The sequence below is a fragment of the Ammospiza nelsoni genome, chromosome 21 (assembly GCF_027579445.1).
Source record: "Ammospiza nelsoni isolate bAmmNel1 chromosome 21, bAmmNel1.pri, whole genome shotgun sequence".
Taxonomy (NCBI): domain Eukaryota; kingdom Metazoa; phylum Chordata; class Aves; order Passeriformes; family Passerellidae; genus Ammospiza; species Ammospiza nelsoni.
This window is the reverse complement of record NC_080653.1, coordinates 4728453-4744249: the sequence shown is the minus strand read 5'-3', so window position 1 is coordinate 4744249 and position 15797 is coordinate 4728453. Positions and strand designations below refer to the sequence as shown.

The 15797-nt window shown below is 49.5% G+C and overlaps 1 protein-coding gene across 4 annotated transcripts in view; it reads right to left on the bottom strand.

The window, feature by feature from the left end:
- The window catches only part of CAMKK1 (calcium/calmodulin dependent protein kinase kinase 1), a 99755-nt gene that overhangs the window by 54501 nt on the left and 29457 nt on the right, over positions 1–15797 (bottom strand). For all 4 annotated transcript variants that reach the window (XM_059486970.1, XM_059486971.1, XM_059486969.1 and 1 more), the window contains exon 2: positions 4405–4923. In XM_059486970.1, the coding sequence (XP_059342953.1) occupies positions 4405–4845 (441 nt within the window). In that variant the 5' untranslated portion in view covers positions 4846–4923. The remainder of the gene's footprint in view (positions 1–4404; positions 4924–15797) is intronic.

Here is a 15797-nt window from a genome sequence, read left to right as displayed (position 1 = left end):
GCTGATGCAGAGCCTGGGATCTGTGGGACCAGGGCAGACCCTCCCAGTCCCCTCCAGCTGCAGCTCTGGGCTTTGTCCTCCTCTCAAACCTCACCCTCAGACAAGCTGGAAATGCAACTTTACATAAGGTTAATTAATCCAAGGAAAAGAAATTAGCCATGTGAGGGAGTCTTCTTTGGAGAAATGTTTTCCAAGCATCTTTAATCTTTCCAAGAGCTCTGGTTTGAGCAGAAGCTCAGCTCCTGCCTCTGCCCTGGCCCCACCTGAGTTTATTTTGTGCACAGCAAGGAAATCACTTTGTGAGGAGAGAAAAACCAGGCTGGTCCCAGGCCCTGGAGGAGTGTGAGACCTGGGCCAGCACCAGGGCACTGCCTCAGCTCCTGGCACCAGCTGCTCCAAACCACTTGGCCAAACAAGCAGGGGGCTGTGATAAAGACGAGAAAAAAACAAGGAAAGAAAGGACAAAGAAGTGATTTATTTTCCATGCCTCTGGAGTAAGCCATGGACAACCCAGCATAGGAAAATTCCCTTTGTCAGCTCGTTCTCCTCCCTGCATCTGCTGCCAGGAGCATCTCCAGGGAGGAGAAGGCACTGGCCTGACTCATCCTCTCCTCTCCTGCTGGAGCACACACAGCTGATCACCATGGCTGCAGGAGCACCTGGAATGCTCTCCTACATCCCAGAGGGTGGAGAGACAACGTGGACACCAGGGCAGGGGGATGTGGGATTCAGGGAGAGGAAGGGAACATGTGAAAGGGAAAGGAAAATCAACTGGAAGGGACTGGAGAAGAGACTGTATAAAGCAGTTAACTGTGCTAGCAGGTCTGGGGGGAAAGCTTGAAAAAAGACAATTTATTCTTCTCCTAGCCACTCTTCAAGTCAGATTTTCTTGGCTAACGAAAAAAAATTGCTTTAAAATAACAGAATAGGATAAAAAAACCCAACAAACCAAACCCACTTTGAACTTTCAAATGCCTCATTCCAGCACACAGCACCTCTCCCCTTTCACAAGACCTGGTATTATAGATGGGACAAGCTCTGTCAGCCACACAGGGACAAGATTTCAGAGTCTCTCCCTGCTACACACAAACACCAGGGCATCATCTGGGCAGAAAGTAGAAGGTGATTTTAGCAGTCTCTGGAAAATCCTCTCCTCTTGCCTTGCTGCCAGCATGGAGCAGGAACCAGGAATGTCAGTGGGCCTAAACTCTGGGGCTGTGCCTCAGCTCTGCAGCTTTATGTACCCTTAATAGCTTCAGCCTAATCACTTCTGTGCCACAGCTAAGGGCAAAGCCATTCCCTTGTCAGAGCAAAGCACTGATAGGCAGCAAGGCAGCAGAAACCCCATCAGGCACTCCTGCCAGGGAAGGCAGCTCTGACAGAACCTTCCAGGCCATAGGCCATGGATAAGCTAAGAAAGGAGGGGAATAAACAGGGAGCTTTTAAAATTACAGCTCAATTTTTGATAGAGGAATGACAGATCAGGGTAATTAAGAACAGGGAGAGCAGAACATGTTACTACTCTTGCAGAGCTAAAACTGCAGAGCCAGCCTTGTCAGCAGTGGCTGCAGGACACCAGCAGCTGCCAACTCTTTGTCCAAGGGCAGTTGGCTAATTGGTGTCTCTGGAAATGATCTTTGTGCAAGACAACAAACCCCAGCCCTGCTGCAGTCCTGCCACCTGCCTAAATAACAAACCCAAAAGCTGTGCTCAGAAGGTGACTGTGGAATGGTTCCAGTGACAGGACAGCCCCAGTTCACTGCCTGCTGCTGCCACTTGATAAATCCTCCCTCAGCTTCAGCTCTTGTGCCTCTTGATCCCTGAACAGAAGTTTTCCCCCCAGCCTGTGAACAAATATTAAAGCATCATTAAAAAGCTCAGCAGTATCTCCCTAAGATAACACAGTGTTCTTCCATAATTCATCAGTGAGGGCAGAGCATCCAGCTCTGCTGCATCCCCGCTCTCTCTGCAGAGCACATCTCCAGTATTTCTCCAGGATACAGCATCACTGACAGGCAGGCACTGAGCTGCCATCCTGCAGGAGAGGGAGGCAGAGCCAGGGGAGATGGCTATCAGCACAACAGGAAATTGTGACATGCAGCAGTGCCACCCATCCCTGCTCCTGACTGACAGTGGCTGCTGATAAAGCCTGAGTGCTCCTGAACTGCAGCTTTGCACAGACTGAAACTGAGCTGGAGCAGTGGATGCTCTGCTGCTGAAGGGCACTGGCTGAGGATCAGCCACAAACCCAAAGCAAGGGCAAAGAACTGTAGGGGGACAGAATATAAGTAAATAAAGGTAGTATAGAAAGTAATCTTACCCCCTAAAGAGTTGCAGCTGGGTTAATTGTTAAAGATTAGGAGTAGGCCTGACTTTAACAGGCCACAGCTATGATCAGTAAGAAGAGTGTTATAAAAGAGTGGATTGGCTGGTTGAGGGGAATTGGAGTCAGCTGGCTGCTGTGAGAAGAAGAAAGTCAGTGCTTGGAGGAGCTGACTGTGAGAAACACCAAGGAGGAATGAAACTCTTGCACTAAGGAGACAACAATATGGAACCTTTGCAATGTAATGACAACAAAGAACCAACTCCCAAATGGCTTTGAGCAGGTGAGAAGCACTGACTGGGATACAAATGTGCAGCTTGCCTAGAACAAGGAGCCATTTGAGGCAGGGTAGTGCTGGGTCTGGTGACCTGGACCTTGTCAGTAACCTGGATCTTGTCAGTGACCCACCAGCCTCGCTGCTCATTGAGGGCCTGCCTAGAGTGACCACCAGACACCCAGCCAAGTGCACCATGACTTATTTCTCATTACAGGCTGATTTCATCCCCAACAGGACCAAAAGCCCCAACATGGAGACCCTGGTAACTCTTAGAATCCCGGACAGAGAACAGAAGACCTGCTGTGCAGTTCTGTCAGAGCTCCCCGCTGTGTCTCAGCTGCACAGCTGGCATCAGGACTGGCAGTGCCTCTCACAGCACAACAACCCCTAAACAGCGACCTGGCAGCAGCAGTGGTGGCACTGGAGCAGGGCGTCACACACCATTCAGTGCCCAGCCTCACATCTTACCCTGTATCCAACCAAGCATGCATTTTCCTGATCCTTCTGCTCCTTATGGGGCACAGATGCTATCCCTGTGAGGTGGGAAGGGCAGCACAGCTCCTGAGAGTTCCTCTGTGAGGGCAAACATCCAATCCAGAACGTTCCCGGCTCACCCAGGCTCCCTTCCCACAGCAATTCCCCATTAATAGGAATGATGGTTTCCAACAGGCACAGCTGGGGTCAGCACACCATTGCTCTCTCAGTGATACCCAAATAACCATGAAAAAGGCAGCACTGTGTCAAGAGCTGCTGCAGGAGCAGGGGCATAAGAGCTCCCCATCTGCATTTCAAACTAAGCAGTGCTCACCCCCAGGCAGTGACCTCTGCTACCCAAAATGCAGATGCTGGGGAAGAGGATGGAGAACTCTGAATTTGCTTGCAGATGGGAATGTGCCAGTCACACTTGACTGCAGTTATGTTGAAAGATTTCAGAAAAGCCTCGCTCCTGGCACAGTCACAGCACTGCAGGATGGGAGAGCTGGCACTCAAGTCACGTCCTGCTTCCAAGAACTGGCTCCTTTCCCTCCCTGCCTCCCTTATTAAAGCATATGGCTGCTGCCAGAGAAGCTGCAGTCTCTGCAGTGCACCTTCTGCATGTGTCCTTTTATCAGCAGGGGATGCACCTCCCATCCCACAGCTGATGGGGCTTGCACAGCTCCCCAGAGGTTGGGATGGTGTGCACCACCATCCTCTCAGATGTGCAAGGAAAACACTCATTTCTCACAAGGGAATCACCAAGCCACACAGATGTTTAGCTCCAGGTTCCTTGCACCCACACTGGCAAAGTCTAAACTCCAGTGGTTTGGGTCCCTGCTGTTACAAACGCTTTAAAGAGAAAAGAAAACCCTGACAGGAGCCAGGCATTTAAGCTCTTTAAAAAATTAAATTGTGGCTTCAATTATGGCAGAACACAATAGTAGATGCATAATCTCCAGAAGTTTAAATCCATAAATACCATCAGCAAAGCTGCTGTGACTGGTGAATTCCCAAAGGGCACCTCCAGCAGGGACACAAGAGCAAAGTCATTTGGCTTTTCTCTGAACAACCTGAAAGATTTCCTGTGTGCTACCATGACACAGGGGTCATGGTCCCTTAGCAAGGCTGTCCCAGGGCTAAAGGAGCCAAATGTCAGGGCCAGGGCTACAGCCAATTCCAAGCTAATATCATGCCTTGCTTCCAGGGATTTTTCCCCTGCTTAGAAACAACAGTGCTTTCAGATCTACTACTTCAGAAGCCTGAAGGCTCCCATTACACCTGAGACAGACTTACCTGAACCCCTGAGCTGTAGGGGGAACATGCCTACCTCAGCGTCTGATATGGAGACCCGGTGTGACTCGATCGTTGGTCTCCTCATTATTCGTGGGGATGGCCCTGTGGCATAGGGACCACAGCCTGCAGTGCTGCTGGAAGCCAAATAACCTCCTGAGGATCTTTCCTGAAGGGACAGCTTCCTACTGGACAGACCAGGTCTGGTTAGAGGTCTCTTGGGAACGTGCCTCAAGTGAGCATCTTCTGACTGTTGGGAAGGCAGAAATTCATTGATTCCCACGTCACTGCTGACTCCATTTCTCTGGATGTCCTTTATGTTATCAGAAAAGACTGTGTCGTTTTCTTCAGGGTTGTCTTCACCATTTTGGTCACTTCTGTCTGGGACAACAGACACATCTATGGCTGCCACCCTCTCCACCAGCTCAGTCTGTGTGTCCATGCCTCCATCCAGGACATTTGCTGGAGAGTCCCCCATGGCTGTGTTCAGCTTGTTTGCTCTCAAATGGTGACACAGAGAGCAGTGATATTAGTGCTCAAAGGCTCCATGAAACACCTGAGAGGAATCACAAACAGAGGAAAACAATAAAAATGATCACTCAACACAAACATAACATTTTTTCAGTCATTTCTGGCTTCTTCCAGCATGCAAGAAAGTGAAGGCAAAACACTGGCAGGCTGTAAACAAGGTACAAACTCAGATTAAAAGGCAAACCCAGGCATTGAGCTAGACAGGAAAGAGATAAAAATGAGATTTTATCTGATGTGCAACAAGTGACACAGCTAAAGAGAACTCCTTCTGCAGCCACACCAACAGCCAGGCAGAGCTTACAATACTGGGAGAAGCATCCCAACAGCTGAGGGCCAAGGGTCAAACTCTCGACCCCTCAAATTCTTATTTATAGGATACAAGAGCTTCTGGCATGTTCTGAAACCCAACAGGCACAACAACAACTCCACAGCCATTTAGGGTTCCCCAGAGTCTCTCTGCTGCCCTGTAGGGCCTTGGAGAGTGTCACAGAACAGCCAAGCCTGCTGATTTCCACACTGCCATTTGCAACATGGTCAGCAAAAGCAGAATTTAAAAGCAAATCTGGTTCTAGGGATGCCCTTGGCCCCACATAGTTGCAGTCTGTGTGCAAACACAAGTTAATCTTGCTGCCCACAGTATATAAATGCTATAGTGATTTGCAAATCAACAATACTTAATGATTAAAGTGTGGTGGGAACCAGCTTTTCCTTGGGAAAAGACCTACAGTGCAATACAAAGCTAAAACTGCTGCATAAAATTGCTGTTTCCTGGATGCTAATTTCAGTCTCAATTTAAAACAGATTTCAATCTTCCCAGCACAGTGCAGTGCAGGAAATTATGCTCTGCAGCACATGGCTGCCAACACTTAATCACCCCTGAAGATGCAGCACTGCATCATTCCATCCCTGTGCCCAGATCCTGGGGCCAGGAGGAGAACTTGACTTCACTCACAGCATCCCAGTGAATTCCAGAGTGGGCTCAACCCTGAAATATTGCAACCTGTGGTTCTCTGTATTCAAAGCAGGTGGGGAATAAAACCCCTGCAAGCCAGGTGACACCTGCATCTCCATTTCATTTACATGAGGACAGGGTGGGGGTGAGTGAGTCCACAGAGCCTCATCCAGCACCAGCCTGGGAGCACTCACAGTCCTTGCCAAGGAGCACAGGTTGAGCTGGGCTCAAAGCTGCCCAGAAATGCTCAGTTAAACACTCTACAGTGAACTCTGCCGCACAGGGATGAGCTCCTGAGTGCCCCATGTCAGCCAAACTCAAGCTTTTATACCAATGAGAAAATTAAAATTTTGATTAAGATGAAGATCTTGACTGGAGGCTTCACCCTAAGTCATGTGCCAGTCATAGCCAAGCTGGGCACTCAGTGTGTCAGAAAGGGAATATCCAAATCTGAGATATTCCTTCCACATCACTGCTCACCTCCTTTCCCCCCTCCTGTCTTTTCTGCAGGCTTGCCTGAAACTAATTGACAGAAGTGTCATTCACTCAAAACAGCAATGAAATGGTGAGATCAGCTTTAAAAGCTTCCATTAAAACTATATTTAAACACATCAATCCCAAAGCACAAATCCCCTTTGGAGCCAGGGTGCAGGCACTGGGGGTGGCTCTCAGCAGTGGGGGAAGGCTTTGGGGTCCAGCCCAGCACACCCTGCACTGTTTGTGGCCCCACAAACCCAGGGCAGAGCAGCAGGAACCTCCCCTCTGCCAGAAACCCCTGCCCAGCTGCAAACCAGCAGTGACCCTGCAAAACCAACCTGGGGGAGCCCAAACCAACCTGTGGGGAGCTCAAACCAACCTGTGGGAGCCCAAACCAGCCTGTGGGGAGCTCAAACCAACCTGTGGGAGGCCCAAACCAACCTGTGGGAGGCCCAAACCAGCCTGTGGGAGCCCAAACCAACCTGTGGGGAGCCCAAACCAGCCTGTGGGAGGCCCAAACCAACCTGTGGGGAGCTCAAACCAACCTGTGGGGAGCCTAAACCAACCTGTGGGAGCCCAAACCAGCCTGTGGGAGCCCAAACCAACCTGTGGGGAGCCCAAACCAGCCTGTGGGAGGCCCAAACCAACCTGTGGGGAGCCCAAACCAACCTGTGGGAGCCCAAACCAACCTGTGGGAGCCCAAACCAGCCTGTGGGAGCCCAAACCAACCTGTGGGGAGCCCAAACCAGCCTGTGGGAGCCCAAACCAGCCTGTGGGAGGCCCAAACCAGCCTGTGGGGAGCTCAAACCAACCTGTGGGAGGCCCAAACCAACCTGTGGGAGGCCCAAACCAGCCTGTGGGAGCCCAAACCAACCTGTGGGGAGCCCAAACCAGCCTGTGGGAGGCCCAAACCAGCCTGTGGGGAGCTCAAACCAACCTGTGGGAGCCCAAACCAACCTGTGGGAGCCCAAACCAACCTGTGGGAGCCCAAACCAGCCTGTGGGAGCCCAAACCAACCTGTGGGAGGCCCAAACCAGCCTGTGGGAGCCCAAACCAACCTGTGGGGAGCCCAAACCAGCCTGTGGGAGGCCCAAACCAGCCTGTGGGGAGCCCAAACCAGCCTGTGGGGAGCCCAAACCAGCCTGTGGGGAGCCCAAACCAGCCTGTGGGAGGCCCAAACCAGCCTGTGGGAGGCCCAAACCAGCCTGTGGGGAGCCCAAACCAGCCTGTGGGGAGCCCAAACCAACCTGTGGGGAGCTCAAACCAAGGATTTGCTGTCTGTAAAATGTTTTTGTGAAGCCTGGAGAGCTTCTGAGCCGAACAAGGAGCATCATGTCAGGGCCACAGCCGGGCTGCAGGGACCCCAGCTCTCTGCAGAGCTTTCTCTGCACTGCAAAGCCTGGGGAGCTGCACATTTCCCAGTGACACATCTGTGGGACATGGCTGCATGCCTGGCTCCAGGACAAGGTCATCTCCTGAGCCCCAGGGAGGCACAGGCAGTCCCCAGCCCTGCCTGCAGATCAGGGCTGCTCTGCACCAGCCCCATCCCCATCCCTGCTGTCAGCAGCCCCTGCCAGGCTGGTCCATCACAGAAATCATCCTGAATGAAGGCAAGGAGGGAGTAAAAATGCTGCCACCATTTAACCCAGCTTGCCCAAAGCTCAGGAGGAACCTCCAGGTCACCCAGTGCTGAAAGCTTTCTTCTGCCCATAGAGAACAAACCCAAGGCCTTTCCTTGATGCAGCTTGAGCCCCTCACCTCAGTCCCAGGCAGCACCAAGAGGAAAATAAATGTGCTAAAATAAACCTGCAACTGAAGCCTGCAGCTCCTCACCTTCCTCCCTCCTCCTGCCACCAGGTTTTTCCCCTCTGTGGGAGCAAGGGGAAGGAAGAATTGCCCGTGTTGCTGCGTGGATGGGTGCGAAAGCCCACAAACCACCCACCTGGAATGAACATTTGTGAGTCTCCTGCTGCTCAGCCTGCAGGAAAAAAGGCCAGGAGCTCTGGGAAGAGCAGCCCAGCAAACAGTGATGCTTGTGCCAGTCACCTGAGAGCTCCTCAGCACCCAGAGCAGGCACACAGGGTGGCTCCCCCTCAAAAGCAAACTTGCTCAATTCTAACCAACAGCACAGGCTGCAAAATAAATCCTCAGCTAACTGACAACTGAACCAGATAAACTAAAGATAAACCCCATAAATCAGTTCATGCCATCAAAATAAACAGACCCATACATTGCTGAAACAAATAGCACAGTGCTGCTAAAAGCAGGCTAAAAAATCCAGCAAGACTTTAAATAAAATAATTGTTCACCTGTAGAGCTGGGCTTTATTTCAAGTTCTGTTTTGAAGGATTCCTTTTCACTGATAAATCCTCCAAAACTGTATTGGAAAGCAAAGATTTCTGAATAAGCCAATCAGTTATGTGCAGCCCAGCATAAACTCAGTGCAAAAGAAAAAAACCCCAATAATTTCTGCAAGGCTAAATCAATGGTGGATTTGCAGTTTTTCAGGCTGTGGCACAACCATTCCTTGCTGTGGTGGGAAATCCCAGCAAAACAGAAATTCTGCCTCCACCATCTCTCATCTCCTGCACAGCTTTGCTGTCCCTGCTGATCCCCTCAACACTGAACACCTGCTGGAGAGCAGAGGAAAATGCTGCAGACATGAACCAAAGCTGCAAACAAGCTTCTATGAGCAAAATTAATTTACTTACAGATATCTTATTTACCATTTTTCCCTGTAGCTATTCCTCTGCTGCAGGCAGATTGCCACTTCAACCATGATTTTCACAATATATTTATCAAATGGATGCATATGTTTGCCAGACTGGCACTGAGCAGAGAATAGTACAAAAAACCCTTCTGAAAGAAATATAATCCCAGAGAAAACCTCTCTGTATTTTATGTGGGAGTGGGAGATGAGCAGATGCAATTCATTTTGCTGCTCAATAAAGTATTCCAAAGCACTGTTTGAAAAATAAAAAATGTAAATCTAGTTTACTGCCTGGTTCTTCATCCTCTTGGCTAACCAGAAATGTTCCTGTCAGAAAGGATGGGGAGGGTAAAAGGCCCTGAGCCTCAGAAAACCCAGCTTCATTTCCCAAATTTGCTAGAGACTGCAGAAAAGTGACTTTATGGCTTTGTTGCAGTTCCAGGTTTAGAGGAATGCTGCTTCTCCTTTGTGCCCCAGAGAACACACCTGCCCTGTGCTGAGGCCATTGCAGGAAAAGAATCCCAGTGAATAATTACTGAAATGAGGATTTGCACAGGAAAAGTTCAGGCAGATTCTGCTGCTGCTCAGCCAGAGGCTGCAAATGCTCATGGCTGGCATCCCCCCCCATCAGGGATGTGACCCTGGAAGCCAAACAACCTCATGAGGATCTTTCCTGAGCCCCTCCCTGCTGGCACAGCCTTTAGCTACTCCTGACCACACAGCACCCACAGGATTGTCACACAGAGAGCTTCCAGAGATCACAGCAGCTTCACTCAGGGCTTTGCTCTGCTCAGCAAGGGCAGGGATCAGGCCAGGCTCTCCAATCAGTGCAGGGATCCCTGTCCCAGGACTGGCTGCCTGCAGAGGGGATGTCACAGAATTGACACAGAATTGACACAGAATTGACACAGAATCACTGGGTTGGAAGACACCTTCAAGATCATCGAGTCCAACCGACCCCAACACCTCAGCTAAACCCTGGCACCCAGTGCCACATCCAGGCTTTGTTAAACACACCCAGGGATGGAGACTGCACCACCTCCCTGGGCAGGCAATTCCAGCACTTTATCACTCTTTCTGCTCTTTCTGTAAAAACTTTTTCCTAATATTCAACCTGTATTTCCCTTGGTGCAGGTTAAGACTGTCATCCACTGTCATCCCCATCACCAGCATCCATCAGCTCAGGTGAGACCCCTCAGGAACCCCTTCCTGCTGGGGCAGGGCTGGCAGCACACCCAGCCCTGTCCTGTGTGTGTTTTTCAGACATTGCCCCAGTGAAGAATCCACTCTGACTGCTGCCAAGAGCAGCAGAATCTCCCTGTAAGGAGAGCAGCAGCACGTCCTGGGCTGGGCTGCCAGGCCCTGGACAGCTCCTCCAATAACATTTCAGGTCAGCAAGTCCCTTCCAGAGCCAAAGCTGTCTCCTCACACCAAGCAGCACAGATTAGGAGTGTTTCCATCCTGGAGTGTCTCCTGTGCTCCCAGTTCTGCAGGATTTCCCCAAGCACTGCTACCCTGATATGAAAGATAATTCCACACCCCTCACCTGTCACAGACATGTTTTATGGAAAATCCCTTCCTTAGGATTTTTCCTCCTGAGAAGCTGAGAGGCCTCAGGAACAAAATGTAAACATTGATTATCTGCTGCTGTGGAATGCAACAGGTGCATCTGTGATTGGTCTCATGTGGTTGTTTCTAATTAATGGCCAATCACAGTCAGCTGGCTCAGACTCTCTGGTCAGTCACAAGCTTTTGTCATCATTCTTTTTTTATTCTTAGCCAGCCTTCTATTCTTTTAGTATATTTTTAATGTATATATATATATATATATATATATATATATGTATCATAAAATAATAAATCAAGCCTTCTGAAACATGGAGTCAGATCCTCATCTCTTCCCTCATCCTGGGACCCCTGTGAACACTGCCACACCTCACCCTGACCCCATCAACCTTTTATACATGTGGGAGGCACTTGCCCCAAGCCTACTCCAATACCTTTGGTCTGGAGAAGTTTGAGGGGAACTTGGAACCCACAGCCATGCCCTGGAGCAACCTCTGAGCTGCCACAAACCCCACAAGCAGCTGGCAACACGCTGAACTGCAGATTAATGCACCAGCCATTGATGGGTCTCACTGCTATAGTGGGAGAGCAGCCAGAGGTTCATTTTCCCTGCAGTAATTAAATTAAGAGCATACATTTGGCATACACTGCAGCTCTGCCCACCCCTGGCACAGCAAGTGGGGCACCTGAGGGTCAGATTGCCTCTGCCCATCTCCACTCACACTGCTGCTGCCAGCAATCAGGCCCTGGAGAAGCAGATGAGCTCCTTGGCATCTGTGACAACCAGTTTCAGACTTCACTGGCCAAAAGGCAGCCCAGACCAAGAGGTAAAGGACAATAAGAAGCTGCAGCTCCGTGAAGCTGAAATGAAGCAAATCCCTGCAGTCTTTGCAGAGATAATGAAGGCAGGTGTACACTGCTCATTTGGACTGTGTCCTCCCTGGAAGGGACAATAATCACTTTGGGTACTCATTTCTGACTAGAAGCAGAAGAAGAACATTACCACAACCTAAACAATAAATAAGAACACACTGTTGGTGCTTTTTGCACACACACCATACGTTTGCTTTGTCCTAGGGCTCACAGGGCTCTTGTTTCAGGGCACACACAAGCACATCTTGCTGAGAAATCACTCAATTCTGCTGTAATCCTCCAGCCCCTCTTCTCTGCACAGCTCCTGGCAGACAGCCTGGCTGTTGTGCCACAGCTGAAAATCAGATCTGCAGCAAAGTGCTTTGATGCCTTGTGTGAAGCTCCTCACACAGCTTTAACAGGAACCAGGGAATGAGAAAGAACAGCAGCTTTTGCCATTCAAGCACTGGGTGAGAAATCAGAAAAGCAAGTTTAGACCCCTGCTTCCTGCCAGACTTTTTAAATGACAACAAACACCTCCAGACCACAGCCTGGAAAATGCAGTGTTCTACCTCCTCCTCCTCCTCAGCCCTGTTCAAGGCAGGTGCCTTCCAAAGGGATTTTGGGGCCTTGCTTGCCCCCAGAAAACAAGCAATCCAGGGTGCACAACTCTGTGCTTCCCTGCTCTCATCTCTTCTCCCTGAGAGGCCCCATCTGAAGGCAGAATCTGGGGTTTTGATCTGAAAAAGGACTGAGGCTTTCATGGCCCTGGATGTAAAGTATAGATGCACACACGGGACACAGGCTGAGCTCAGCAGTGATCTCCTAATATTTCATATAAAAAACAGAAACTACACACCATGAAGGCCATGTAACTACTTTTCAGAGCAATTAATACCATATTTAAAAGAAGTTTTGAAACTAGCCAGGATGCTGAACCAAGATCTCCAGTCCACCAACCTACAATTCAAGAGATAACAATCACCTTGTGCAGTCCTGAGCCTAGAAAGTTTTACAAAAGATTTCCCAACTGCATTATATTTCATCCCTCCATGTTCTAATTATATGGTTAAATACATTTGCATAATCAGATGCAATTACACTAATTGCATATATAAGCAATAATCAACCAAAAATTGCTCTGAAGAAAAAAGTTTCTACTTAAGGAAATTTCTGTAACAAGAAAACACTGAGGAATGCCAAGTCTATCTAAGTGAGAGTGATATTAACATTAAACACTCCAGATAATGCAGGTGAAACAGGAGCCCTGCCAGAGCATTATCTGAGTGCAGCTCTGTTGGCACATTTTAACCACGTCATTGGTGAGGACAACACCAAAGAACTGAAGAGGAGTTGAGCTCCTTTGTACTCAAGCCCTGGCTACAAATGACTTTGGCAGGACAGGTTTGGCTGCTGTGTTTTGTTGTGTTCCACAGTAGAGGTTCAGTGAGAATTGTGGGCATCAGCTCCTGCTGCTGGACTATATTCACTTCTGCTGTAATCTCTTAAAGCTGTTTATCAGTGTATGAGCATCAGAGCAGCTTTTATTTTGCAAATTACAGCTGGGAAAGCACGAGGCACAGGCAATGAGAGGCACTCAGCCCACATATCCCACAGATTTTGCTTTCAGTGATGCCAGGTGCTGTGACTCACCACGCCTGCAGCAGCCCAGAGTGACCACGAACCAGCACATCCCAGCACACACCTCCTCACTGACTCTGGTGACAGCCTGAGCTCAGATTGCAACAAATCCCATTTGCCCTTGTGACAGGGGACACAAAAGCCCTATGGGGAAGGAGCCTGGCCACTGTGGCAGCCTGATCCCAGCTTCTACAGGGGGGCAGTGAGGGGTGGGAGGATGGAGGTGTGGGCACAGAGCCCAGGTCCAGTCCTGCTGTGTGACCACCAGCCTCAGTGGTGCTTTGCCCACTTCCAAGTGACCTAGGGACAGCAATGAAAAGGATTTTGGCATGTTAATATGCACACACAGCCTGAACAACATGGACATTCAGGTGTCAGGGGAGAACAAAAACCCATTCCTCAAGCTGCTCTCAGACAACACCAGCTCAGACGTCAATCTCCTCTTCCCAGACCCCAAGACCTCAGAGCCTGCCTACCCCAATCTCCTCTTGCAGTCAGCATCAAGAGTGCAGGAAATACCCCAAACACAACCTGCATGCTGCACAGGGAAAGCTGCTCCCCCCAAAAATCCCATGGAAAAGCAGCACCTGTGAGAGTGCTTGGTGCTACAGCCTGAGGTGGGCACAGCAGCTCCTCCAGGAGGGTCAGTGCAGGAGCTGTGCCATGCAGGGAGCAGCTCCTGGGGCTGAACACGAGCAGGGGAGAGCAGGAGGAGGAAGAGGAGGAAGAAGAGCCATGGTTTGCTGTCGCTTGCTGGGCTGAGGGCAGTGTGATTCCCAGGAGAGGAGGCAGCCCTGGCAGGGAGCACAGCTTGCTGGAGGTGGATTTAAACAGCCAGTGAGGGGGTGCTTCAAAAAAATAACTGAGAATGTCAGATTATATGAAAGTTGAAAGACTTGGATTATTTGTAAAATACTAAGAAGTAAGGCAGTAGCCAAACTTTTTTGATTAATGAGCAAAACAACTGCCTTAGAAGCAGGGAGGCTTTAATATTTAGGGCTTTCATTGCAATAATGGCTTTCCAAACATCTGTACCATAGCCAGGTAAATGGCAGGTTAAAGAAAAATAAGGTTTTCAGTTGTTCTAAGGGAAAGAGATTGGTCTCAATTGAGCCATGTTCTGCTGTGATCCATAATGAACCTCAAAATTGCCCCAGAAGATGATACAGACTCATGTATCACTGTTTGTTGTGATAAACAATCTGAAAATGAAGAAATAAAAAGGATCTGAGCAGCCTCTCAGACTGCAAGGGCGAAATTTAATATCCCACAATGGCCAAATCCCCACTGATCTCTTGGAGCAGAACCAGGCACTCAAACCAAACCTGTCCCTGAGCCAGTGCAACTTCCAGAGCCTTTGGGTGGCTTTGCTGGACAGCAGGAACAAGCAGCCTGTGGAAAGCACCTCTGTGGCACAGAGAGAGAGAAAAGGGAATGGAAGGGAAGCAGAACTGAGAGCAGAATTCACAGCAATGAGCTCCTGCACAGATTTGTGTGAGCAGCCACAGCACAAGGCACCTGCCCTCTGGTTTTCAAGCCTGGTGAGCCCAGCCTGCAGCAAAGGCTCTGGAGCAGCAGGGAGCCTGCCAGCCAGGCAAGGCAGCTCTCACACACCAATCTGTCACCCTGAGGAGCAGAAACCAAGTGCACACAGCAGCTGATCTTGTGGGACTGCCTCCACAGCAGAGCCCAGGAGATACACTGGTAATTAAATCAATTAGGGAGGAGGGAAGCTGCACACCTGGAGCTGCACAGACAGGCTGCTGCTTTACAGCAGAGCTCAGCCCAAGCTGCACATTGGCACCCAGATGTGTCTCTGCCCTCCTCCCCAGTGTATTCATTTCACCAGCCCATTTCTCAGCTCTGCCTGCCTCCCCTGCACCCACAGCACCTTCTCCACTGACTGCCATGGCTAACTCTGCTCTCCAGGTGCTCACAGAATCCCTCTTGCTGCTCAATACATAAAAATTCAATGTCAGAAAGCAAATCACTGCAGAACAATGCTGGTTATTCAGCTTAAGAGCAGCACAGTGGGATCTGGGAAAGGACACATACAGATCATCAACACAGCAGAAGAATTCAGCATCATACACCTTTGCCAGGCTTAGATCTCCCAGCACAGAGCAGCGCTGTTTAAACAATTGTTTAAAAAGCATCCACAACGAGCTGAACAAGCCACCAGGCAGAACAAGTTAGCATTTATATATGTCAGGTCTTAGAGGTTTATCTCCCTCCCAGATAAGGAGAAAGCTTTCAGCTGCCTTGCAGAGATCTGGAGGTATTTCAGGGGATATATCAAGTTGCTTAGTTCTGTAAGCCAGCTGCAGTGAAAAGTCTTTTCAGCATTTTAAAAACATTAATTTCCACCTCTTCCAGGATTGCAAATCTACAGCAAAAGTGTAAGCACAGAACACTGCAGGCTTTCTTCTTCCCAGCAATACAAACACGGGTAGAGATTTCTATTCAAGGTGATCTCTGCAAAGAGTTTTAAAGCAGGGAAATTATCCCAGCACCCATCTCTAAATGTCCCTGGGCTGAAGGGCTTCACCAACTCTGCCAATCTGAATAGCCCCAGGCAAGGGGCAAAGCACAGAACTGCACAGGGCAAGACAAAACCAGTGAACTCTTGTTTTGTTTGACAAGACAAATGGACTTCAAATTCAGAGCTCCAAGTATCTGTTCTATTTCCACCTGGATAACT